We start from the raw sequence: 26516 nt of genomic DNA, 5'->3' as shown, positions 1-26516 counted from the left end.
GTCTAGTCTTGTTTCTATGCAGGTGTATTTATACATTCACACATTAAAATTTTTTTATAGCCTGACCAGGCGGTGGCACAGTGGATAGAGCGTTGGACTGGGATGCAGAGGACCCAGGTTTGAGATCCTGAGGTCGCCAGCTTGAGTGCAGGCTCATCTGATTTGAGCAAAAGCTCACCAGTTTGGACCCAAGGTTGCTGCTTGAGCAAGGGGTTACTCGGTCTGCTGAAGGCCCATGGTCAAGGCACATATGAGAGAGCAATCAATGAACAACTAAGGTGTCTCAATGTGCAACGAAAAACTGATTGATGCTTCTCATCTCTCCGTTCCTATCTGTCTGTCCCTGTCTATCCTTCTCTCTTACATTCTCTCTGTCTCTGTTAAAAAAAATAAAAATAAATAAAAGTTAAAAAAATAGCTAAAAAATTTTTTTTTCATAAAATTTTTGTAATATGCTTCCAGCTCTTTTCTGTTCCATTGTAAATATCTTTTCATGCTATTAACTACTACAGCATCATTTTCATGACTGCTTAGTATTCTATTATAAGAGTTTGTCATAATTCTGTCTGAAGTCCATCTTAAGTTGTTCTGATGTCATGATAGGCTCTTAGGAGGAATAGGATACTGAGTGCTGTGCTAAGTATTGTAGTTAAGGTGATACATAAAGATTATGGTTGAGGCGGGAACATGGGATTGGAGAGACAATACTAAGCTAATGCTTGAGGTTAAAGTGAGTGTAGAAACAAGAAAAATAATTGAAGTACAAACTCCAAAAGTATAAGTAATGGACTAAAGATGTGTGAATGAGATAGGTTAAAACAAATAGTTTGAAGCATCACTGGGGAACAAAATTTTTGTTGCATCCACAAAAACACTTGTTCTTACCTAATTCAAGGGTGCTGATCTCAAATCTGACATTAGTTTTTCTCTGTAAGCTACAGTTTTTTTTGCAATTTAAGATTTTAGATTTTCATCTTATTGTAAAATTCTCAACATTTAGTTTAACATAATGAAGTAGAATGTCATCTTGGGCATCATCTTTGTGAAAATATAATAATTTATATAATGCAGTAAACACACTAATACACTAAAAGATACAATTGCATCAGAACTTGTCTATAATTTAAAAATAGAAAATATTAAAACACTTATTTTAATCATAAAATTTGCACAAAACTTATTTAAATTCTATTCAGGCAAAAAATTGCGTTTGTAGCTCTTGTGTTTGTGTACTTGTTGAGGACAATCTTGTTTGATGCTCCAGCAATAGTCTGCTCATCACTAACAGCTCCAAGATTTTCGGGAAACTTATCAAGGTGACTGTTCAGGAAGTAAATCTTTTTTATTTTTTATTTTTTTAACAGAGATAGAGAGAGAGATAAACAGGGACAGACAGACAGGAATGGAGAGAGATGAGAAGCATCAATCATTAGTTTTTCGTTGTGACACCTTAGTTGTTCATTGATTGCTTTCTCATATATGCCTTGACCACGGGCCTTCAGCAGACCGAGTAACCCCTTGTTCAAGCCAGTGACCTTGGGTCCAAGCTGGTGAGCTTTGCTCAAACCAGATGAGCCCGCGCTCAAGCTGGCGACCTTGGGGTCTCAAACCTGGGTCCTCCGCATCCCAGTCTGACACTCTATCCACTGTGCCACCACCTGGTCAGGCCAGGAAGTGAATCTTAACACTCATGTTACATCCAATGTCATGGAAAGCCAATAGCATCCTTTGAACCAGAAGTTCATAGTTTTCTGCTTTTTTGTTGCCAAGGAAGTTCTTTGTAACTGCCACAAAAGACTGCCATGCTGCTTTCTCCTTCTTATTCATCTTCCTGGCAAATTCTTCATCATGTATGAGGGTTCAAATTTGAGGTCCATTGAATACACCTGCTTTTATCTTCTCGAAAGATAAGGCAGGAAAAACAAATAATATGTTGAAAGCATTCACTTTCTTTATTTAGAGCCTAACAAACTGCTTCATTAAGCCAAGTTTGATGTAAAGTGGGGGAAAAATGATCCTGTCTCAATTAACTACAGGTTCATTCACAATATTTTGCATCCCTACTTCCAGAGCTTCACGTTTCAGCCACTCCTTCTGTGTTTAGTGTTTCTCCCGAGCTTGGCTGTCCCACAAACACAGAAAGCAAGGATACTTCGTGAAACCTCTCTGTTGTCCTAGCAGGAAATTTACCATTTTAAAATCCACACAAATGATCCAGTTATGTTCCTCATACTTCAGAAAGTCGAGGACAATTTTTATGTCATTCTTACTAGGTCATTCAATTCGGGTTGGCTAAACTGCTGAGGGGTTAATGACTGCTTGGCATCAGAAGAGGACCCTAAAAATTCTATAACCATTTCCTCATACATCTTGTCAAAATACACTTGATCACCACGTTCACTTTCTTCGTCCTTAGAAGAAATAAAACCATTGAAAACTGGAACCAGGAGTGTCTCAGAGTGTGGGATAGGTCATATTGCTGAAGGAATATTAGGATATGTGATCATATGCCATTTTTTCTTGCTGATGCCCTTTGTATGGATCAGACAAATAACAGTCACTGCTGTGGTCCTTAGGTTCACGCCAAACCATGGGAATACCAAAAAGCATTCCTTTGTGTTTTCCTTTTGTCCAGTCACGAAACATTTCCTCACAATTATGACACACAATATGAGGAGCCCAATTCTTGTCTTGATTGCCAAGGGGAATTTGAAAATAGGCAATATATGCACGTGCCACAAATAATGAAATATTGCGCCTTTGACATTGAAGTGTGTAACAGCCACATATATAACAGAAGGTGTCAGGACTATTCTTACATTTATGCCTACTCGAAGAAGCCATGATTCAGTCTTAAAACAAAATAAGAGGATGTTTTTATCAGATAATAATTTTTTACATTTAAAAACAACTACAATTATTTAAAAGTGATGTTTGTAAAACATTAATTGCCTTGTGGTATGTTCAATCCAAGAGTCGTTGCCCTTTAACTCCAATTTAAAAACCAATGCATGTCATTAACTATAACAAAAAGAAATTAAAATTTCATAAAAACTAGAGCATGCACCCAAAATCGAATTTTAGATTTGGAATCAGCGATGCAGAAATATATGGAAACAGTTCTAAAACCTCATGCAACAAAAAATGAAAAAAAAAATTGTTCCCAGTGATAAACAATTTGATGGTACCAGTAGCCTGCTTTTATTGCTGCCTTTTTGATATAGAGGCTGATCTGCTGGGTAGCAGTATGAAAAGACTGGACATAAAGCTTCTATAAATAATGGTTATTATTTATTGAGTACTGTGTGTGTGCCAGGCATCACAGTGATCATTTATATAGGACTTCCCATTTAGTTTTCATACTAACTGCATGCATTATATGCCTTCGGTAGTGTTTTCTCCACGGAAGTGGAAATTGAGAGTGAGATGTAAAGTAACTTGTTCAAGTGCTTTGACTGGAACCCAGATTTGCTAAAACTCCCAAACCTGTGCTTTTATAGTATCATTTATCTTTACTTTTTCATTGTGTAGCAGTAGCATATCATTATATAGTATTGTATCATTATATATCCTTATCTACTGCTGGGGATGGGGGTGATTTTACTATCCTGTCAGAGTCAAAGGGAAATTATGTGGTAGGAAGGACACTAAAGTGAAGTAGAGTAGGGATAGACTTTGAGACCCGACACTAAAGTGAAGTAGAGTAGGGATAGACTTTGAGACCCAAAGAAAGCTACCGGGCAGCCCAGCTATCTTGGGCAAAGAGTAAGCCTTAGCTGGAGACTGCAGCAAAGAAGAGGGTAGAAATAGCCAAGCGAGTGGCTGGTAGGCAGGAGCGAGGGTGGGCCTTCAGAAACGGGGGATGGCCAGAAGAGTCAAATTGCTCTCATTAAAGTGAGGTTTTCTTTCTAAAGGAGGTTGTTAATTCCTTTGAGGCATTTTTTAACAGCTTTATTGAAATATAAGTTGATACTATACATTTTGCCCATTTAGAGTAAACAGTTCACTCATTTAAAGTATGCAATACAGTTCACTGACTTTTAGTATGTTCACAGTTGTTATGCTCACAGTTGTTCATCTGTCACCACAACCAATTTTAGAACATTTTTGATCACTCCAAAAAGAAACTACATACCTCTTAGTCAACATCTTCCAATTCCTCTACCCTCCCTGCCCTCCAAGACCTAGGCAACCACTAATTTACTTTTTGTTTCTATAGATTTGCTTTTTTTTGGTATTTCATAAAAATGGACTCAATATAGTATGTGGTCCTTTATGTCTAGCTTCTTTCATTGAGTGTAATGTTCTCAGAATTCCTCCATGTTGTAGCATGCATTGGTACTTCATTCTTTTTTATTGCCAAATAATACTCCATTGCAGTGGACACATCACATCTTACTTAGGTTTTTATTTTGGTTAGGCAAAGGTAAAGGGGAATGAATGGGGCAATAAATAAGAACTATTCCTTATAACTTAAAATGGTCAGGAATGGGCAGCTGCTGCAAAAAACAAACCCATCAGGCTCTCTTGAGGAATTGTAACTAAAGGCATAGATAGGTAAATGGAACACTTGGCGTCTGTTGCTTATGAAGCATGTGTAGCAAAGTGGCAGCTTTTCTGACCTGAACACGTGCAGCATTCAGGGAGCTCATTGTGTAAATCTTGTGTGTTGGCCAGTGTCATTGTCTCCTGCAGTACCTCATGTGGAACCAGAGAGGCCTTTGCTGATCTAATCTGGATACATTTCCCTTTGTTACTGCAGTTCTGGGTCCCTAGAGGGTTCTCTCTAAAGAACTGCCAGTTTGTTGAGTGCTGGCAGTTGCAAGATTACTTCTGACTATGATTTGTTCAGTGGAGATTACATCCACCTTTCAGGTCCTAACCCATTGGCCAGAAATAGCAACTGTCATTCCCGTATTTTTGGAACGAATGTTGAATCTAAAGCCCCAGTATGTCCTTCTCAGTGCGTTGTTGGGAGGGCTCCTCTAGCAAGCAAATGATTTGCTCTTCTAGGTGCTAGGTACTTTGCTGTTGTCTCCATTGTTTTCTGGTGCTTTCTTTCCTGGTTTACTATCCAAGGAACAGTGTGTCCCGACCTTCATAAAATGAGTGGTCTGGGCCAGGACTGTAGGTCCCCAGACCTTTTAGTTTGTATTCCAGCAGTGTTGTGGCTGCCTTTCTGCTGTGCCTGAACTTTCATCTAGTTTGGAGAGTGAGTTATAATTACTTGTCTTCTTACCCTGGTTCTTCTGCCCTAACACTGAAACAAGACCAGGGTGGGGAACATCAACTTGGCCCTCAGGTCCTAAGTCATTGAAAGTCAGAACTGGCCTGATCAGGCGGTGGCGCAGTGGATAGAGTGCTAGACTGGGATGCAGAGGACCCAGGTTCGAGACCCCGAGGTTGCCGGCTTGAGTGTGGGCTCATCTGGTTTGAGCAAAAAGCTCACCAGCTTGGACCCAAGGTCGCTGGCTCCAGCAAGGGGTTACTCGGTCTGCTGAAGGCCCATGGTCAAGGCACATATGAGAAAGCAATCAATGAACAACTAAGGTGTTGCAACGTGCAATGAAAAACTAATGATTGATGCTTCTCATCTCTCTCCATTCCTGTCTGTCTGTTCCTGTCTATCCTTCTCTCTGACTCACTCTCTGTCTCTGTAAAAAAAAAAAAGTCAGAACTGGATTTCCTCACATCGCCCTTGTTCTGCAGGTGGAGAACTGAGCCCCAGAGAGGTTAAGTGACTTCCCCAAGGCTGTTGTCTTCTGTTCTTAAAGGTCTTGCTAGTGGCAGAGATGAGTCTGAGATATAGAGCCTTCATTCTCAGGCTGTGCTTTCCCCATGCTAGGCTGTTACCTGGCAGGCATGTGCTCTCATAACCGAGAAGTGCTTGGCCCTGCTGCCCTCCATTGGCAGTGCAGGTCTTCAGGTGTGTGTGAGAGAGGTTAGCCAGGTTGGGATTGTGATGATGAAATTTGTCAGAGAGAAAGAGAGGGAGCAGTGATGTGAGTTTGAGCTCCTCTGACCAGTAGGACCCAGCCCTTCTGCTCCTCCCTAGTACAGTTTCCAGTGAGTACATGTGTTTTTGCTAACACAGTTGTGATTCCTGAGAGCCCTACATCTGTTTCTGAAAAAATGTATGTGCTGCGGTGCTAAGCCCACAAGCAGTAATCGTGTCATGCCTGCCTGAAAATGCTTGGTCATGGTTGCCAGCTTCATGCTTGGTGTCATTTCTGCCTGGTGTAATGTGAAGAGAAAAACCCAAACCCTCCCACTGTACACGTTCCTACTCTCCCTCCTCTCACCCTGAGTGTGGAACTCCAGAATGGGCCTTGCTTTCCAGCACTCCCTTGTTCCGTGACCCGAACTGCTGGGACTAGACTTATAAGCAACCCTTCTACAGTGGAACACGGACACTGACTAGTGGTTCCCTATGAGACCTCCATCCCCTTAGTACGTGACTTCCTCTGCATGACTACTTTCTGCTGTGTCCAACCCCTGCGTGAATGGCTTTGCAGAGAGAGGTTGTCTCCTTCATTCTCTTACCCAGCACCTAGCATATTGCTCAATAGACAGTAACTAATCCTTGGTGTCCTCTGCTGTTTACTACTCTTTGATGGGAGGATGTCTAGGTGCAGGAATGCTCATACATTTGTTGGTTGGCAGTGTTACTTCTTTATAGGAGTTGTCTTATAACCCTCAGTAATAATTTATTGCTATTAGACACACAGGCTCAGTGTCAGGCAGGTGACTTTTGTATCAAGTTGTGTTTGTATGTAAGGACACAGGAATGCAGTGATCAGTCAGTGGAGTCCCCAGAGTGCATAGCTGCTATTTATTGAATGCTTAGTATGTATCAGGTACTGTGTTAAGTACACACACACACACACACACACACACACACCCCCCTTACTTCCTCATTATTATTAACACCTATAGTAGATGGTAGAAGCCGTATTTGACAGATGAAGGAACTGAGCTTTGGAGAGGTTTAGGTCAGAGCTACCAAGCAGTAGAACAGGTATTTAAACCTAGGCCGGCCTGCCTGACACTGAGCCTGTGTGTCTAATGACCAACCATGTAGAAACTCCTTGAGGAGTCAGTTTGCTGAACGTTCCTTCAAAAGAGAGCTGAGTCACTTAGTTCCCCGAGATTTATAAGTGAGACATCTGTGTTAGCAAAGGGCATTGGTAGCATAGTTAGATTAAATCTGGTGTTGAGATTATAGAGCAGAAACACAGGGGAGACATGAGTTTCTCCGCTGTGAATGAGAAGCCTCTGCCGCTTCATGAAGCCAGTTTTCTTTGTTAAGGAGTCTTTGCTCTTTGAGTCTGCTCAGGTTTCTGTTCATTCTTGGGTCTACACAATGCTAAGAGATGGGTCTGCCCAGCAGTGTCGGACTGTTTAGAGTGCATCTTGTCCTGGTCTCTGGGGCCACACTAAGGTGGACTCAAGTTGGTCCCTGACTGACTTGGTTTTCTTTTTTTTTTTCTTTTTTCTTTTTTTATTTTTCTGAAGCTGGAAACGGGGAGAGACAGACAGACTCCCGCATGCGCCTGACCCGGGATCCACCTGGCATGCCCACCAGGGGGCGACACTCTGCCCCTCCGGGGCGTCGCTCTGTTGCGACCAGAGCCACTCTAGCGCCTGGGGCAGAGGCCAAGGAGCCATCCCCAGCGCCTGGGCCATCTTTGCTCCAATGGAGCCTCGCTGCGGGAGGGGAAGAGAGAGACAGAGAGGAAGGAGAGGGGGAGGGGTGGAGAAGCAGATGGGCACTTCTCCTGTATGCCCTGGCCGGGAATCGAACCCGGGACTTCCGCACGCCAGGCCGGCGCTCTACCACTGAGCCAACCGGCCAGGGCCTGACTTGGTTTTCTTAAAGGTTCTCCTGCTTTAGTCATTCAGTAGGAGGCTTTCTCTTCAGCGTGACTTTAGTTCTCTCGACTGTGGGTTTCAGTTACTGGGACTTTTGAATCAAGTTGTGTTTGTATGTAAGGACACAGGAATGCAGTGATCAGTCAGTGGAGTCCCCAAAGTGCATTGGGGGTAAGGGGCTGCTTCTCATTCTCTGCTTAGAACTGAAATATTTTGTGTATACTCTTGAAGTTAGGGAAACTCCTGGGAAAGTGTGTGTTGTTGGGGATAATAAGATTTTGAGATGGGCCTTTCCTACATTCCCCCTTGGTGGGTGAGAATGTAGCCAGAATTGAGGGGCATTGCCTCAACCAATTCAGTTAAGTGGCCCTAGCCTGGATTAATAACTTGGGCAGACTTCCCAGTAGATTTGGCAAAATATTGGGTTTCTTTCTCCCTAAACCCTCCCTTCTCTCTGCTTTGCACATGTGTGCTAACATAATTATAGAGAGGTTGCATCTTGCAATAAGATACCCTTTTTAAAAAGGTAGAGGCTCCTCTTTAAAAGAAAGGAGAGAAAATCAGAGGAGGGGATGCAGTGTCATCATGTTTTTGAAATGGCAGGGTTTGAGAAACATGGTAGAGTAGCAGCGAATCGGCTGGTTCCCTTATGCATCGGCAAGGGGGTTAGGAGGGATGGTGGCCGTGTTGATTTCAAGCACCTAGAGCAGGAGTGTTGAGTACTAATTTTGTGCTAGAGAAATATTAAACCTTTTGCATTTGTTCGTCCAGATTGTATTACTAAGATTCTGGTCATTACAGAACAGGGGCTCTCTTGTTCATGAAGGTCAGAGGTTACAGTATTACGAGTTTGGTGGTCAAGTGTTCAGAAATATTTTACAGATATTTGTTGAAAACCTGAGCAGATGCTCCTGCTGTTGTTTACTGTGGGGATCCGGTGACATTCTTCTCCCTTTTCCTCTTCCCCCCTCCCCCCCTTTGAGAACCAACCAATCACACCGAGGAATGGTTTTCAGTGCCTCCCTGGCCTCCTCCCATAAGGAGTCTGCCCAACTGCAGCTCTCTGGAGCCTTGGAGGAGGCTGAGTGTTTAACTCTTGGGTTTCTGAATCACAGGGAGCTGCTGACATTGCAGTTAGTTTTTTCTGTTGTTTGCATTGACTCTCTGAGCCCATATAATACTATGCTAAGCTTGCTATGTCCCCAAGGGGGAATGTTCCAAATGAGGCAAGGTGCAGTGTATAGAGCTTGAAGAAACTTGATTTTAAACCCTAATTTCTGCCAACAAGCAGCGGAACCTTGGGAAAGTTACTTACCCTACTTGGACTTGATTCGATTCCCTTTCTGCTAAGTTAATGATATCGCCATATATGCTAGCCACCAGCACTTTATGTATGGTCATCCTGAGGTTGGGGGAAAAGCATTTAACCTGCATTGAGTGTCTATTCTGAAACAGTTTGCTTTTTACAGTTTGCCCTCTGCAGGCAAATGCTGTTTACCCAATATTGTAGATGAGAAGAGAGAAGGCTAGAGAGGCTGTCCAACTTGCCCAAGGTCAAATAAATACCTAGGAAGGCCCATCTGGCTCTCCTGCCAGACTTTCTTCCATTCCACTGGGCTGGCTAGAAAGCCCTGAAGTCCTTCCAGCATTTTTATTCTAATGCTGAAAGCTTTAACTCCTTACTAGTTTTTCCATCCTGTCCCGTAAAAGGAGCAGACACTACTGTCTCCCTTTTCATAGCCTATTTACTACTGCAGGTGAGTGCCTTAAACATTCCTGCCAAGAGCAGCAACAGAAGGTGCTGCAGCCCTCAGTGCTCTCTGTCTCCCATTGAGAAGTTCTCACCCTGGGCAGCCAGCATTGCCCACCTCCTCTGCAGCCCCCTTCTCAGGCAGCTACAGGTACTTCCTTTCCCTTTGCCTTGTGTTTACAATTGTCAGGTAGGTATTTATGGTTTAAAGGAGGGACAGAATTTTGAGGATATTTAAAAAATCTCCTTTACTCAAAGCTTTTCTGTGACACAGGTTCGGCAGTATTGGGTTGACCCCTGCCCAAATCTATTGTAGCTGTTTGCTCATTAGATGGCCTTGCTCCCAAGAGCTTGTTTCCACTTCAGTCCTTATAAATTATCATACCATCTGGTTTAATAGGGACATCTTACTCAATGGAACACTTTGTGTTTCTCTTCCTGCAGATTTTACTTTTAAATTCACGGAGAAGGCCTGGCCGGAGCACTCGGTAGGTTAGAGCATGGTCCCAAAGCACAGAGGTTGCTGGTTCGATCACTAGTCAGGGCACATACAGGAACAGATTGAAGTTCCTGTCTTTCTCTCACTTTCTCCCTTCCTCTTTCTAAGATCAATGAAATAAATATTAAAAATAAATAAATCACAGAGAAAAATAGCTTTCTTTAGGTGGGTCTTATTGATATTCTCTTGCTACCAATTTAAAATAAATTATAGTAGTAGCTCTAAAATATCAGATTTTTCCAAGGAGTTGTTTTCTGCCTTTGTTGTATGCTAAGCAAATGTATTAACAATTGTAATTTATTAAACCAGCCACTGACCTAGTTTTCAGTACTTTCTTTCTAATTTTCATAATACTGCATTTATTTATAGATGAAGAACATATTTACAGTGTGTCCATAAAGTCATGGTACACTTTTAACCGGTCACAGGAAACCAACAAAAGACGATAGAAATGTGAAATCTGCACCAAATAAAAGGAAAACTCTTCCCCATTTCATACCTTTTCAGTGCAGTTCGATGTGGGCTCACGCACAGATTTTTTAGGGCTCCTTAGGTAGCTATCCCGTATAGCCTCTACAGACTCGTCACTGACTGATGGCCTACCAGAACGGGGTTTCTCCACCAAACTGCCGGTTTCCTTCAACTGCTTATCCCACCGAGTAATGTTATTTCTATGTGGTGGCGCTTTGTTATAAATGCGCCGATATTCACATTGCACTTTGGTCACAGATTTGAATTTAGTAAGTCACAGAACACACTGAACTTTCCTCTGTACCGTCCACATCTCAACTGGCATGGCCGTGGGCTGCTCCGCTGTATACACGGTGTTACATCACCATCTGCGCATGCGCACATGCTGCCACATCATCCTACAGAAACTGGGAGGGTTTTCCTTTTATTTGGTGCAGATTTCACATTTCTATCGTCTTTTGTTGCTTTCCTGTGACGGGTCAAAAGTGCACCATGACTTTACGGACACACTGTAGGTGAAAATGGGTTAAGAGGTTAAAGTACTTGCTCAAGGTCACAGCTAATGAGTGGTGATTTGGCAGTTTGATTCCCATTCTATTTCATTTCCAAACCTAAATATTTTCTTTAGTACTTTTCATGCTGCCTCTGGAAAATGATCTTGAAAGTTTATTTAATCATCCATGCCCATGCCTCAACTCTGATCACCCCAGAAAAGCCATCTCTTATTTTAAAAAGAGAACTACTGTTTTATATGTTTAAATTCACAGTTCAAAAGATATTTTATAGAATTCTTTTCTGGTGATTGCTAACTTTTACAGTCAGGTGAATGCATCAGTATTTAGTTTGATTTTTTTTTTTTTAATTAAGAGACGGGGAGGCAGAGACACAGACTCCTGCATGTGCCCTGACTGGGATCTACCCAGCAAGCGATGCTCTACCCATTTGGGTCCCTGCTCTGTTGCTTGGCAACCAAGCTGTTTTAGCGCCTGGGATGAGGCTATGGAGCCACCCTCAGTGCCTGGGGCCAATTTGCTCTAACCATTTGAGCCATGGCTGAGGGGAGGAGAAGAGAGAGGGGGAGAGGGAGGGGTGGAGAAGGAGATGGTTGTTTCTCCTGTGTGCCCTGACTGGGAATCAAGCCTGGGACTTCCAAACACCAGGCCTAGGCTCTACCACTGAGCCAATAGGCCAGGGCCTTGATTTATTTTTACTGAAACTTAAAGCCATTCCATTTTGTTGCAAGTAAAAATGCTAATCCTTAGGTGCTAGAGGGTTAGGGATTTCACTGTGGAGGGTTGGGGTGGGCAGGAAGAGGTCGGCCTTAGGGGATCAGTACTTTCTAGGGAGAAAAGCAGGTAGAATTTTCCTGGGGCAAGAAAATGTTATCATTTGCCCTTCATTTGGTACTTCCTGTGTTCACCATCTCTTTGATCACCTGAAAATGACAAGGAGAGTCCTGTAAAAGGTGGGTTGGTATTACTTAATGGCCTTCCACCATCCCTCCTTTCAGGAATTGCTTATAATTCAGTTCTGTTACAGTTCTGTTGGGCTTTCCTAGTCGTGTACAATGAGAGATTCACATAAGAGAAGCATGCTTACTGCACTGTCTTCTCCATCCAGATCAGCCTAACATATTTCAGCAATGTTCACTGAGTGCCTATTATATGCCAGTCACTTGGCTAGACACTGACGATAGATACTGAGACAAGTAAGACCATGGTCATTACCGTTTAGGAACTCATGGATGAGTGGAATTTTCAAGTCTTATTCAGGATATAAGACCTACAAACGTGGAATTAATAACAAAAGGCAGTATATGTTTAAGACTGTAAAAAAAATAAGTGAAACAGGGACAGCAAATTACTGGGGTTCAGAGAGCAAGGAGATTAGGGTTTGCCAGAGCTGTAAAGACAGAGCTTATTTAGTTTCATTCGGAGTATGGGGTGGGGCAGGGCTGTGGTGAAATGGGGTATTATGGGTCATGTCACCACTAGTGAACAGAAACAGTGAAAATGATTCACTGAATTAGAATAAGGTGCCCTTATAGAATTGTCTATGGAGTTATACCCAGAAACCTGGGTGGGGTGGAGGCTGATAGAGCCCATTGATTAACATTTTGAGTGGGGCATGTAAAGATACCAGCAGTTTTGTAAAACAACAACAGCTTAATTTCTGGGATCACAAATTGTAAGAAAAAAATTTAAAAAAATGTTTATTGTACTGATTTTTTTTTTTGGGGGGGGGAGGGGAGAGAGGGGAAGGGAAAGAAGGAGAGACAGGAACATCAATCTGCTCCTGTATGTACCCTGACCAGGTATCGAACTGGCAGCCTCTGCACCTCAGGATAATGCTGTAACCAATTGAGCTATTTGGCCAAGGCTTTAGAAAAATTTAATAAATCTCATATTTATCTTTTGGTTTCCTGAATAGCTTTTGAGTACAGTATTCTCTACATTGGAAACCTTTTGACATTTATTCTTTTTGGGTTTTTAAAAGGTGGAAAACTTTAAAGTATACACAGATAAAGACATCAGTAGTCCCCTTTGCCATATGCACGGCTCACATTGCAGCAGTATTCTTGATGATTGCTGAATATTTATGAGGTTCCCTACCAAAAAACTAACCAGATGAAGAACTCTCTTCTCCTTTTCCCATTGGGAGAAGGCTTAGGGAAAGGAGATTCTTTCCTTCTCCCTCCCCTGACTCCATAGTAGCTTAATTTAGGTAATCTGTGGAGATAAAGGTGGTAAATGTGAGCAAGTTCAGGATGAAAAGAACATTAGAGACCTGAGAAGTCAGGGGAGGTCATATCAGGATTAAAGTGGAAACTATGTTACAACCTAAGCAAGGAGCAACTGATCGGTCTATAAATAGGATTTTATCTCCTCATAGAAGATTTTTGGCATGGTTGTAGCTTCCCATGTAGGGGACTATTATATTTACTAAAAATAAACTATGTTTCTGAAATGATTAAAGTAAGCCCCACTGAACTGATTTACGTTATTAAAAGTATGCTCATGGCCTGAAAATAAGTGTCTAGAGTTTGTTACATGCTAATTTTTGGGAGAACTTTGATATTGAAGCTACTGGGATAACATGGTCTAGTCCAGTAGTCTAGCATGGATTAGATAGATTACCTTTCTCAGAAGATGTGTTACTTCAGTTTTTTCCTGCTGGTTCAGAAGACCCTCAACCCCCAGTCATACATTTAGACTCATGAGTAGACATCATAAGAGTATCATCTAGGAGAGGCAGAATTCTAGTTCTCCAGAAATCATACTGCTTACTAAAAGCTGCTTGAATATGGCCATTCAGAATATGGCAATACCTTTGGTATACATCCCTTCTGGGGAGCAAAACCCTTCAAGCTGTCTGTCTGTTTTTCACACTCTCATTATCCTGACTGTAGCCCTTTAAATTGTGCAGCAAATTCTTGGCTTCTATCTGCCTGTCAGCTAATCTCTGACACTCCGTGATAGCTTGTTTTCTTCCTTTGAGTATGTTTGAAATTAGTAAAAAGCAGCTATTAATTTTAGTATCCTGTTAAAAGATTATGGAAAGCTGAAATTTGACAAATAGTAAAATTTCAAAGTTGTTTGACCATGGAACACTTTTCAAAACATGATACATTGAATGACACAGTGCAGTATGACTCATGCACACATGTGGGTATGGATTAAAGTAGTCACCAGAAATGGTTTCAGAGATGAGTTAATAGCTTCACGAAGTGAATTCATTTGCTTTCCTTCAGACTTCAAAGCATGTTTTGGAGAAGTTAAATGATTTTTAAGTGCCAAAATGAAAGAGATTAAGCTGTTTTTGTTATAAATATATTGCCTATGCCTCAGTGTGCTAGTTAAAAATTGTTCTACTGCATCAGAGGACCTCACATATTATCTTTATTTCTCAAAATGATATCCCACTTTTAAATGATAGATTCTTGTGTACTCAGTAGAAATTATATACATGTGTTTGGTATTTTTTATTTTGAATGAATAAATTGTGGAAGAGAACTACCACTAGCATCAATTTAAAATTTGTTAGACCTGTTGACAACTTGTAATGTGCTAAAACAGGTTATTTATTTCAGGTACATCATATTCACTAATTGCTTTAAACCTTTTACTGTCTTGTTCTTACTACCACTCAACTCATCTTTTCCCCAGTGCTTTAAAGAAGGGAACTGAAATTCCTGGTGTAGTATTTGTCTAAGATAAAGAGATAATACAATTGGTACAAGAGGTTTGACAAGTTCACAGCATTCTTTGGGCCCCAAATCCAAGCTTCTGTCTATTTAATTACTTTCATCTAATTTTTGTTTTATGACTCATACCTATTGGCTGTTATAGTTGTGATTTTAATGGTAATGATTGTATATAGTGCTATGTTTACTAAATAGTTAACATACTCGATTTTATTTGCATCTTACAGCATCCTTGTGATGTAGGCTTTACTACCCCATTTTACAAATGGTGAAAATAATTGTGTGTGTGTGTGTATTTGACTTTTTCATTACTAGAAATCAGAAATTGTTAAATTAAATCTTTATTTCTGTCATTTTGGTATGGAATGTTTAGGGACAGTAGATTAGGGGGATAAACTTAGTTGAGTTTTTGGCCTCGTCATCAGGTAAAATGTGCACAGAGCTTTCTCTTGTTTCAAATGAAATTGAATTTTGATTTGTAAGTTACAGTAAAATGCTTCCTGTTGAAAGCATCACTTAGTATTAAGTTCAACTGCATAAAGCAGAAAAAAAAAACCCCAAAGAGACTTAAACAAGAGAGAGGTTTTGTTTTTCATAAAAAAGAAATCTGGTAGTAGTAGGTAGTCTAGGGCTGATGTATATACTCCATTATCAAGGATCCTTACCGCTCTTTGCTTCTCTGTCTATAGGAGGTGGCCCAGATGATTGCTACAGTTCCAGCCATCATTCCTATATTTCCACAGAGCAGTTTCTAATTAAGTAGACTCTAGGAAGTCCTACATAACATTTCTGCTAATATCTCACTGTTCAGAACTTAGTTTAATGGCCACACCTAACTGCAACAGAGGTAGGGAGATATAGTCCTCTTTTGGAGGGTGTGTGTGGTAATGTCCTAGAGTAAAAACTGGGGTTCTGTTACTAAGGAAGAAGGAAAGAAAGGATATTGGGAAACCACTAGCATTCTTAACCTCAGGGACCTTCAGAGTGACCTGACCTTGCCTCCCTTGTGGTACCTTCTGTTAGCTTTCCTAGGAGTTTTTCAACCATCCTCTGTTGTATTATCCAGTAAGATGATTTTTTTTTCTTCTCCAAATGCATACATCTCATGCAAACATTTTTAATTTTTTTTTTTTTTAAACAGAAACAGAGAGAGGGATAGATAGGAACAGACAGGAACGGAGAGAGATGAGAAGCATCAATCATCAGTTTTTCGTTGCGACACCTTAGTTGTTCATTGATTGCTTTCTCATATGTGCCTTGACCGTGGGCCTTCAGCAGACCAAGTAACTAACCCCTTGCTCAAGCCAGCGACCTTGGGTCCAAGCTGGTGAACTTTTGCTCAAACCAGATGAGCCCACGCTCAAGCTGGTGACCTCGGGGTCTTGAACCTGGGTCTTCCGCATCCCAGTCCGACGCTCTATCCACTGCGCCACCGCCTGGTCAGGCTCATGCAAACATTTTTAAAGATAGTTGAAAGGAGGTAATGATAAGAATCGTTGCACTTTCCATTTTTTCAACTTTGTGTTTTTCAAAATCAGTTAGTTTATTGGGACTTCAAATAATATAGTTAGCTTTTTATTAAGAATAAAATATGCCTGACCATGTGGTGACGCAGTGGATAGAGTGTCGGACTGGGATGTAGAGGACCCAGGTTTGAAATCCCAAAGTCACCGGTTTAAGCACAGGCTCATCAGGTTTGGGCCCGGGTTCACCAGCTTGAGTGCAGGTTGCTGTCTTGAGCCCAAAGGTTGCTGGCTTGAAGCCCAAGGTCACTGGCTTGAGCAAGGGGGGGTCACTTGCTCTGCTGAAGCCCCCCCTCAGTCAAGGCACATATGAAAAAGCAATCAGTAAACAACAAAGGTGCCGCAATGAAGAATTGATGCTTCTCATCTCCCTCCCTTCCTGTCTGTCTGTCCCTATCTGTTCCTCTCTGTCTTTTTCTGTCTTTGTCAAAAAACAAAACAAAACCAAAAACAAACAAAAAAAAGAATAAAATATGTGTTAATGAAATAATTAGGTGATTAGTTGTTGATAAAGTAAAAAGTGTAATTTTTTTCTTTAGTTTGTTTGAAGCCTGGACAAGCCATTTGATTATATGTTTCTTGGGGATAAAGAACTTGCTTTTTCCTCCCTTAAATTTAAGGTTTCTATTTTTAGATAAATAGTACATTTATATGACTCAATATTCAAAAGGTACAAAAAGGTTACATAGTGAAAAGTTGCTCCCCCATTCCTGTCTTGAGTCCCCAGTGTCCTTCCCCTAGAAGCAAGGTGTTATTTACCTTTTTGTACATAATTACTCCTTTTTTCCCTTTTTTTATTCTGTGGTACTTTGCTATATATTGTTCTGAAGCACTTTAAAAACCACTTAAGGATATGTAGTAGAGAATTGTCAACATTAGGATTGCGAAAGAGCTTATTTTTTTAGGAGCTTTTGTTGGTTTTGTTTTACTCTATGGCCTCATTTTGACATGTCTGCTTTTTGATTACTTACCTGCTTTTTAGATTATTTTTTTCTGGTCTCTCATGTTTCTGATGTGGCTGCCTCTAATATAATATTCCTCTTTCCTCTTGTACTTATTCCCCACTGTTTTCTAGTTCCCTTTCCTAATTTGCTTTAATATTTGGTGGGCAAGTAGCCAGATAACCAGGACAGAAATATTTCTAAAATAAAAATAAATAGATTTAGAGAGAAAGCCTAGCATAGCTTTTCTGCTGATATGCATAAATATTTTAATATTCTGGGTCCTTAGAGGGCCTTTATGCTTCCTGGTTTTTACCATGTTCTAGATCAGCTCTGTCCAATAGAGCTTTCTGTGTCAGTGGATATGTTCTACCCTCTCCATTATAATAATATAATAATAGCCACAAATCTCATATGATTCTTGAGTACCTGAAATGTGTCTAGTATGACTGAGGAACTGAAATTTTAATATTAAGACTGAGGAATTGAAAATATAATATTTGTTTTTAATTTAATTTAAATGAAATGAAATTCAAATAGCCATATATAACTAGTGGCCACTGTTTTGAACACGTTTCTAGACTTAGATTAACTTCTTTGCAACAAGCTTGATTATAGTGGAGCTTGGCTTGGGATACTATTATTTTATTGTCCTGAGGAAATTTGTAGTATTGAGAGGGAGACGATTTGAAATGTTCAAATTAGCTTAAGTAAATGATTACTTTCGAACGGCTTTTTGATATTAATATTATGATTATTTCAAACATCCAGAAGCCATTGGTGCTAGCTTGTATTTATGGTTTGTAACTAGGGTAAAACTTTGAGTCCTTTTGTCCTTTTGGTAACTAGGGGAAAATTAGTAGCTCTCTGACTTTATTTATAGGACTTGGTTAGACAGTTGCCTGAGTGCCAGAAATTCCTACAAATAACTTTGACCTTCCCTAACAAAAGTCAGGGATAAAATGTTCCATAGTAGAAATTAGTTGTGTGCAATGTACACAGTATATTATTTTCTAATGGAGAAATCTGTAACAGATATGAAAATGAATGAATGAATGAATAAATTAATTATAGATTTTTCTAACTACTTGGAAGAAAATGAACAAGACAGTAATAGAGAATATGGATTTGGGGGGAAGAATCTCCAACTAGATAGAGTGGTCTGGAGAGTTTTATTTGAGGCGATGTTATTTAAACTGAGGTCTGAAAGATAAGCAGGAGCCAATCTTGCAAAGAATGAAGGAGGAGTGAGGAGGGATTTCAGGAAGAGGGAAAATATGGTTAACAGGGCGCCAGGTAGAGGGATGGACTTGCTCTAGATAAGGACATGACACAAGATACAGTGTATTTAGAGCATAGTGATTGAAAGGGAGATAATGATATGAAATGAGGATGGAGAGGCAGGCACTTAACAGATCATAAAGGACCTTAAAGGGCATTATAAGGACAGAAAACAAATTAAGGGCAACGTAAAGCTGTAGAATCAGAAGTGATGTGATCTGATTTTCGTTTTAAGAAGTTCCTGTGGCTGCTGTCAAGAATGTTTTGGAGGGGAGCAACAGTGGGAGTGGAGGAACTAGTGTGATATCCATGAAGGAGTGATGGTAGCTTGCTGATGGCAATGGAGACCAAGGGAAGTCAAACACATAGCACTTACTCATGGGTTTGATATGACGGGTGAGGGGAAAGGGAGAAGGGAGGGGTCTCTGGCTTTCATAATTGCAAGGTAGTACCACTTACTGAGGTGGGGAACACTAAGGGTAAACCAGATTTTGAGGGTGGCGGTCGCAGAGATTTAAGAGCCCAGTTTTGTGCGTGTACGTTTGACTTGCCTGTGAGACAGCTATGTAGTCATATTGGAGCATGGGGAGAGAGAGTTCTTGGCTAGGGATATATATAACTGGTAATTATGAACCTGTTGATGGTATTTGAAGCAATGAGAATGATAAGACAACTGAAAGTGATGAGGATGACCCAGGATTGAGCCCTAAGGAACACTTCCTTTTAAAGGACTGTTGAAGGTGAAGCCAGAAAAAGATACTGAGAAATAATCAGTGATGCAGGAAAAAAACCAGATTGTAGTATCTCAGAAGCTAGAAGAAGAGACTGTTTTAAGAAGGTTGCCAACTTTATTGAATGCTGCTGTGCGGTGAGATAGGTTGAGGTAGCAAAATGTCCATTGGATTAAGTAATGTGGAAGTGGTTGACATTGGCCAGTTCAATATAGAGAGCTTGGAAGCTTATTTTGTGTAGACTGAAGGAGAAATGAGATGTAAAGAAGTGGAGACACCTTTTTAAAGAAGTTTTACAGTGAAATGGTGAGCAGAGAAATGGTAGGTAGGTAGCCAGAAGGAGGTGAGGGGTTGAAGGAGGATTTATTTTTTAAACCATGGTTCATTTAGTCACTTACCTATTACTGGACATTTATATTTTTGAAGTTTTTCCTTTTTCCTTTTTTTCCTTTTACAGATTGCTACAGAGTACTTGTTTCTACTCCTGTTGGGATTTTTTAAGGCTCCTTGAAGGTGGAATTGCTGAGCCATAAGCCATGCACATTTCAAAACTGAATAGATATTGACTATCTGACTTCCAAAGTGGTGATACCAATGTCTATTTTCCCCATCAGTATATGAAAGCAGAGGAGAGCTTTTCTGAAGATGGACATGTGTTTGTTTGCTGGTGTGACAGTAATGATTAGAGTGGAGACAGTAGGTGACTAACAGCAGCACAGGCCTGACATAGGCTCTGGGGGATGGGGTAAGCATGAGTAGTGAAATGGCCCTTTGATGCTGGGATGCGGCCTTCATTCTAACAGAATATAAGGAGGAGGAAATACATGCTTTTCTAGGGAGATTGTAGATTTGGTGGACAGAGACTGTCTGAATGCTTCTCTTTTAAAATGAAATGTTTGAATAGAGCAACAGCTGAGAGTTGGGTGGTAGGGAGGTAATGAAGTAGGTTTGAGGAGAAGGTAAGAATAGTAATTTTGGTGAGCCCATAGGCTTACAAGGGCAGCTTTGGTACAAGGATTGCTTGGCATTCATTGTCAAGTGCCCAATTGAGGTTTGTGTCATGAATATATAATGAAGTTAGTCAATTTGGTTATGTGACTTATCTCCAGCAACATTCAACTGTTGTGCTCAGGCACAGAGAAGGCAGATAATTGTATTTAACCAGAATTGGTTACCTGTTACTGGACATGTAATAGGTTTTGACAAGTGGTAGTGTTGGAGAGCACGAATGATCTCTGGGTATCCACAAGGGAGGGATCATACTTATGGACTGTGGAGCGACTGGATAGATAAATGAAAATGTGGTTGCTATAGGGGAACTCATGAGGTCAAATACTGTAGTGTGGGGGATGCCAGAGTAAGTTAGTTAGAAATACGGGAGGTTGTTTGAGAGTATGATCGAAACATACTTAAGAAAACCATAGCACTTAAGGTAATGCATTCCCTCTTTAAAGGATGTTCGCTCTGGGTTCCCTAAAACTGGGGGTAAGAGCTCTAACAAATCATCTATTTACCTGTATCTTTTCTGAGTGGTGAGCATTTGATATGTACCTTTTTCTCCATGTGTACATCTAGAGCTCAGTTTAGACATTGTAGAAGGTAACCACAAAGTTTAGACATTGTAGAAGGTAACCACAAAGGTTTCCAGAACCATTCTCTTAATGACCCCTGTCACAGCAGCAGTACTTGACCAGAGCCCTGGCCTTTGGAAACTCACATACAGTGCATGTATATGGAGTCCCAGACATCTCCATCATTGATTTTTGCAGTCTTGGTAATGGGCAGAGGCAGACTGCAGGGTTCGATTGAGGGTAAAATTTCCAATGATTTTGGCATTCTTGTATGATTTGATCAGTGACTAAGTATGTTGTAATTGAAAAACAATCTTGGAGTCTTACACACTCATGTTTAACTTTTGACTCCTCTACTCATTTGCTGTAAGACCTTGGGCAATAATTATTTAATCATTTTAACTCCCAGTTTCCTTTTATATGTGAACAAGACAAACTAGAAGTTACCTTACAGAGAGATATTGTGAAGGTGCAGTGAGATAAGGCATGCAGGGTGCCAGTACCTGGGCACTGTGGAGATAGTAGCTGGTGTTGTGATGTAGAAATCAGCAAGCAGGGTGCTTGGTTGACTTCTGGAGTGGTTCAGATCCCCCAAGTGGAAAGTGGCAACCACATCTATTCCTTTCTTCCCTGAGTTTCCGTTGCAGCCTGAGAACAGTACTCTATCTTCACCAGCTTCTCAGACTTTAATGGGCACATGAATTACCTGGGGCATTTGTTACTGGTTTCATTTTGATTCTGTAAGTCTGGGATGGGGCCTGAGATGCTTTGTGTCTAAGAAGCCCCCAGTTCATGCTACTCTGCTGATGTTGCTCCATGGTTCACACTTTTAGTAGCAGGATTCTAATAGAGAACTGTCCTGTCAGAATCTTGCTATTTTAAGCTGAGAAGGAAACAGGTTAATTAAAGAGCCCCATGCTTTCAACTTGTTTTTAAAAGTCAAAATCAGTTGGACCTTATATGGCCCATTTCTGTAACTTGGTATTTGTGGAAAGTCTCTATTGTCTCTACTAGTCCTGAAAATGAAAGGAGTATAATTTATATACAGAGGGTTGCCTCAGATTTCTTTTGAAAAATTTCCAGTGCCTGGTTTCTCAGGTATATTTTTGAGAAATTGTGTTGGCTCCCCAGATGTCCATACTTCCCCCAAGAGCCTTTTACACCCACAGAGAAACTTGCATAAAACATAGCAGCCTCTTGAATTATTAGACTTTGAGGCAGGGAATCTAAAATGTGCCTCCAAAATCCCTTTCTACTTACCATACTCTTAACATTACAAAATCCATCAGTTTCAGTAGCAAGAATTCAGGGTACATAGTAGGGTTAGGATTACTGGCCAGCACCCTTATTGCTGTCCCAGATACTCTGATTTTTCTTTCTCAGAAGTAAGTATGCCATATTTCCTCTGTGGGCCCTCCTTTAGAAGATCTCCTTCTCTGATGATCAGATTCATACTCTTTTTTTCCTCTGAACTAATATAAAGGCTGCTAAGCTTCCAAGTACAGTCACACAGTCTGGTAAAATGCTCGAATAGAAGAATTATGTGTGCATCTTAATCCTTTGTATACAACTATTATCCCTTCTAAAGTGTCTTCCTAGAGTGGAGTTACTAGACCTTTGTGTCTCTTAATCTTAATCCTGTGTAGCTGTAATGCATGGGCTTCCTTATTTGACTTTGATGATTTGAGACAATTGTTTTTCTCTTACCTCTTTGTTTCCTTTCACCCCCCGCCCCTTTTAAAGGTAGGGAACATGGACATGCAGGAGCATGAATAAAAAGATTCATTTAGCTTGCCTGTGGGTTTTTGGAGTTTTGTGTGTGTGTGTGAAGAAGACAAACAGAAGCATTTGATTTTTGACCAAACTATTCACCCAGTTCTTAAAATTATGACCAGAAAAGGAAGAGATGCATTTAGAGTAGGAATTTATAAACTCTTCCTGTGGTTCCAAAGACATTTATAATGGTCATACACATGGGAGCTTTGGAGGTAGCTGTCAGAGTTTTTATGACATATTTCAGTTTTTCTCATTTCATTTTGAGGCTCCTTTCAACTCTATTTTTTTCCCCTACACTGCTACAGGAAAGGAGGAGTATCCTTATCCTAAACTCGATTAGAAGATCAGACTACATGTGGCATATGTGAAATTGTATTGTATTTGATTTTTGATCCTTGCTTAAGAATAAATATTAACAATTTTGTGTCTTCAAAGAGCTTGAAAGGACTGTATCTCTTAGTGTGATATAATGCAGTTATTTAGAATGTGGTATAGGGAGATCTGGTGACATGAGATGTAGGACATGGGCTAGGAGGCTAGAGAGGACAGATATATATAAGTGACAGCTGATAGAAAGTCAAGATTTGTTTTTTCATTAAAAAAGACTGCCTCCTAAGTTCTTTTGTACTGGAAATGAGGTAATTCTGCCTTCAGAGGAAGCAGAGAGGTTCTGCACAATAAAAAAAAAAAAGAAAAAGAAAAGGTTTGGGTGAGGCTGAGAATACTTGCCCCACCTCTCCAGGTTTAAATGAGTCGGGAGTTGAAGGTGGAAGGAGAGAAAAGGCACATCTTAGTGCAGAAGAAAAGGAGAAGTGTCTTGATTTCTATCCTAAGAAAAAAAGAAACTTCACCCAGCAGATAACTCAAACCGGAGAGTGAAGGTACCACCTGTGCAGGGCCTACCTTGAATGTGAGACTCACAGACCTTACTTGGAGATTTTATAAACAGGAGAGAGCTGTTTCAACATGTCTGAGGGAAATGGAACCCTGAGGCAGCTGAAAGGTGGTAGGACTCATGTTTTTGTTTTAAGTTTAATGAGTTTAAGGAGTGAAATACTCCTCAAAACACCCTTTGAGAACGTATTATGCACTTACTGTGCGCTTGGCACTATGCTAAAGACTCCATGGCCAAAAATCAATGAACTGTACCCTGAATGATATGGACAAAGGAGACAAGATTGGTGGGCACAGGAATATCTGTAGTCAAAATTGGGAGGGTAGTGATTGTCTTGACATCGATACCAGTCTCACAGAGGAGGGAGAGCTCAGTTACAGCTGGGCTGAGCTTTTGGATTTGAACATGGAGAAATGGGTAGACAAGTAAGGAAGGAGCATTGGCATATGGAGAAGTCAGCTATTTTCTGAATAAAAAGCACTATGATAATAAAAAACAGATGATTTGATGTTCAGCATTGAACATAATGGATAAATATATGCCTTGCATATAGAAGGCACTTACTAAATGTTTGAACTGACCTGAATTAGAAAACGTGGTCACCAGGAACATGGCAGATAGTTTACATAGTCATGTCATCACAACAACTTCAAAAGGAGTATTGTACCTGGTTATTGGTTGAGGAAACAGAGGCTTAGGCAGGTTAATAACTTTCCCGAGGCCAGCCATGATGATTGGAGACCCAGATTGCGAACCCAGGCTTTTTGTGTCTTGCTCTATCACCATTCTTAGTAAAGAACCTGCAGCATGGTAGGGGCTCAAAACCCACTTGATTCTGAAACCCTTATTCTTTCTCCTTTCAGAAGGGACTCTGTTGATCTGAATTAGGGAGGCAATAAGAAAAAAGATAAAAACTTATTCCAGTTTAGTTTTTTTCCTATGTTTTAAAATCATCTAAGATTCAGAATTATTAGTGGTGAAAGTTTATGAAGAGTAGTGACATAGGCCAACATTTCGAGGTGGGGATGCGGTGCTGAGCAGGTTCTGTGTTCATGCTTGGCTTCTGCAAGGGGCTCTAAAAGAATTGGGACAGAGGGGAAGCTTGGCTCATTCCCCTTGATCTTGGAGGTCAGAGTTTTTTGATTGCTTCATTTATGTTTAAAGAACCCATCTTAAACTAGTTCATCTCTAGCACCAGAAACTGGTGCTGGTGGTTTATTACTAACCCCACCCATCCTTGCTTTTGCAATAATTTCTGTGAGTGATGATTGTGTTTCTAGAAGTAGAATGACAGAGAGAGAGAAAGAGAGAGAGAGAGAGAGATTCCCTGAAGGCAAATACAGAGAGTGTGCTGTACACTCCAGTCAAACACACGGGGCTGGGAGCTCCCAGAGAGAGAGAGAGAGAGAGAGAGAGAGAGAGAGAGAGGGAGGTGGGGGGGGTGAGAGGGAGAAGAGAGAACAACAGAACAGTCAGCTGGAGAGGAGGGAGGAGGGGGAGGAGACCGGGTGTTTTTTTAAACTCAAGTGATTTTTGGGGGGGTATTTCTCCCCTCTCCGAACCCTAGTCTCTCATTCTGGCACTTCCTTTTCTACTGAAAGTGTCTTTTTGCAGTCAAGGATCAACTGACCACTGAGTTTGAGCAGCTTGGTCTGACATGATGTACCTCTGGGTGAGTACAGAGTGCTATGGGTGAGGGTTGCACTTGCTCATATAAGGAGTGGAAAGCTGCGGGATTGTGCTCTTGCACAAATGGCCTTTCCCACAGAGCACAGACTGCCACGTCCTTTATACTCACAGGTGTTAGGTTTTTAAAATGTAGCAGTGATTGTGACATTGTGTGTGTGTTTTAAAATGTTGTTTATCTTGTTAGTTTTAGGCGTAAGGGTGAGCTCCTGGTTCACTGCCATCTTCTGGGCTAGCTGGTAGGTTCAGAGAAGGCAGATTGGGCAGGTGAAACGAGCTGGGCCTTTGAGCAGCTGCAGTCTTCCTGTCAGGATCTACTTGTGGTTTTTGTGGGGCACTGACTGATAATCAAACTGTCTCTTTAGATATTGAAAGCCCATAGGTGACATAATTCTTAATAAGGATAAGTTTTTATCTAATCATTTTTATTATCCTTCACAATAGTCTTGTGAAATAGGTCACTCTTGTTATTAAAATTTTATAAGGGAAGTAATTAAGTTACAAAGAGTGATTTGCCCATAGTTAGAAACCAAACCTATAGCAGCTAGAATAGTAATTAATAACCAGACATTTAAAAGCATTTTATATTTGCCAAGAACTTAATACCTTACATTATTTTAATTTATTGTTAACTATGGCATTGTAATTTGGGTTGGAGGGAAACATACTGGGGATTGGATAGGTTTTTCAATTATGAATTGTAACTTTTAGGAGAATGACAGGGAAAATATATAATACGGGTGGGGGAAGAAACTCTGCTTTTAGTTGTGAAAACAAGAACATCCATAGTTTCTTGCAAAGATGGTGGTATCCTCTCTTGAACAGACAGCTGTTGTGTGTTGCTAAGGGAGCCTCCTGGATGTGATGCCCTTGGCTACTAGCCAACTTTTTAAAGTTTCACTTTGCCCTTTGCCCTTCAGCCTAGATATCTGGAATTGCAGAAACCTACTTGGCTCAGGCCGCCTAAATTTATAAATATCAAGAAGGCAGAATTTTGGCCCTGGCCGGTTGGCTCAGCGGTAGAGCGTTGGCCTGGCGTGCGGGGGGACCCGGGTTCGATTCCCGGCCAGGGCACATAGGAGAAGCGCCCATTTGCTTCTCCACCCCCCTCCTTCCTCTCTGACTCTCTCTTCCCCTCCCGCAGCCAAGGCTCCATTGGAGCAAAGATGGCCCGGGTGCTGGGGATGGCTCCTTGGCCTCTGCCCCAGGCGCTAGAGTGGCTCTGGTCGCAGCAGAGCGACCCCCCGGAGGGGCAGAGCATTGCCTCCTGGTGGGCAGAGCATTGCCCCTGGTGGGCGTGCCGGGTGGATCCCGGT

General features: G+C 41.0%; 1 protein-coding gene across 15 annotated transcripts in view; it reads left to right on the top strand.

The window, feature by feature from the left end:
* Positions 1-26516, top strand: part of RBFOX2 (RNA binding fox-1 homolog 2) — a 314189-nt gene that overhangs the window by 130758 nt on the left and 156915 nt on the right. Inside the window, exon 1 of one of the 15 annotated variants that reach the window (XM_066358289.1) lies at positions 25021-25186. The exons of the other annotated variants lie outside the window; for them this stretch is intronic. Within the exon in view, the coding sequence (XP_066214386.1) occupies positions 25172-25186 (15 nt within the window). The 5' untranslated portion in view covers positions 25021-25171. Of the gene's footprint in view, positions 1-25020; positions 25187-26516 lie in introns of those variants that run through there. 15 annotated transcript variants of the gene reach the window in all.

This window comes from Saccopteryx leptura, chromosome 1 (genome assembly GCF_036850995.1).
Source record: "Saccopteryx leptura isolate mSacLep1 chromosome 1, mSacLep1_pri_phased_curated, whole genome shotgun sequence".
Classification (NCBI taxonomy): Eukaryota; Metazoa; Chordata; class Mammalia; order Chiroptera; family Emballonuridae; genus Saccopteryx; species Saccopteryx leptura.
Note: the sequence above shows the minus strand (reverse complement) of the source record. Positions and strands in the feature narration are given on the sequence as shown.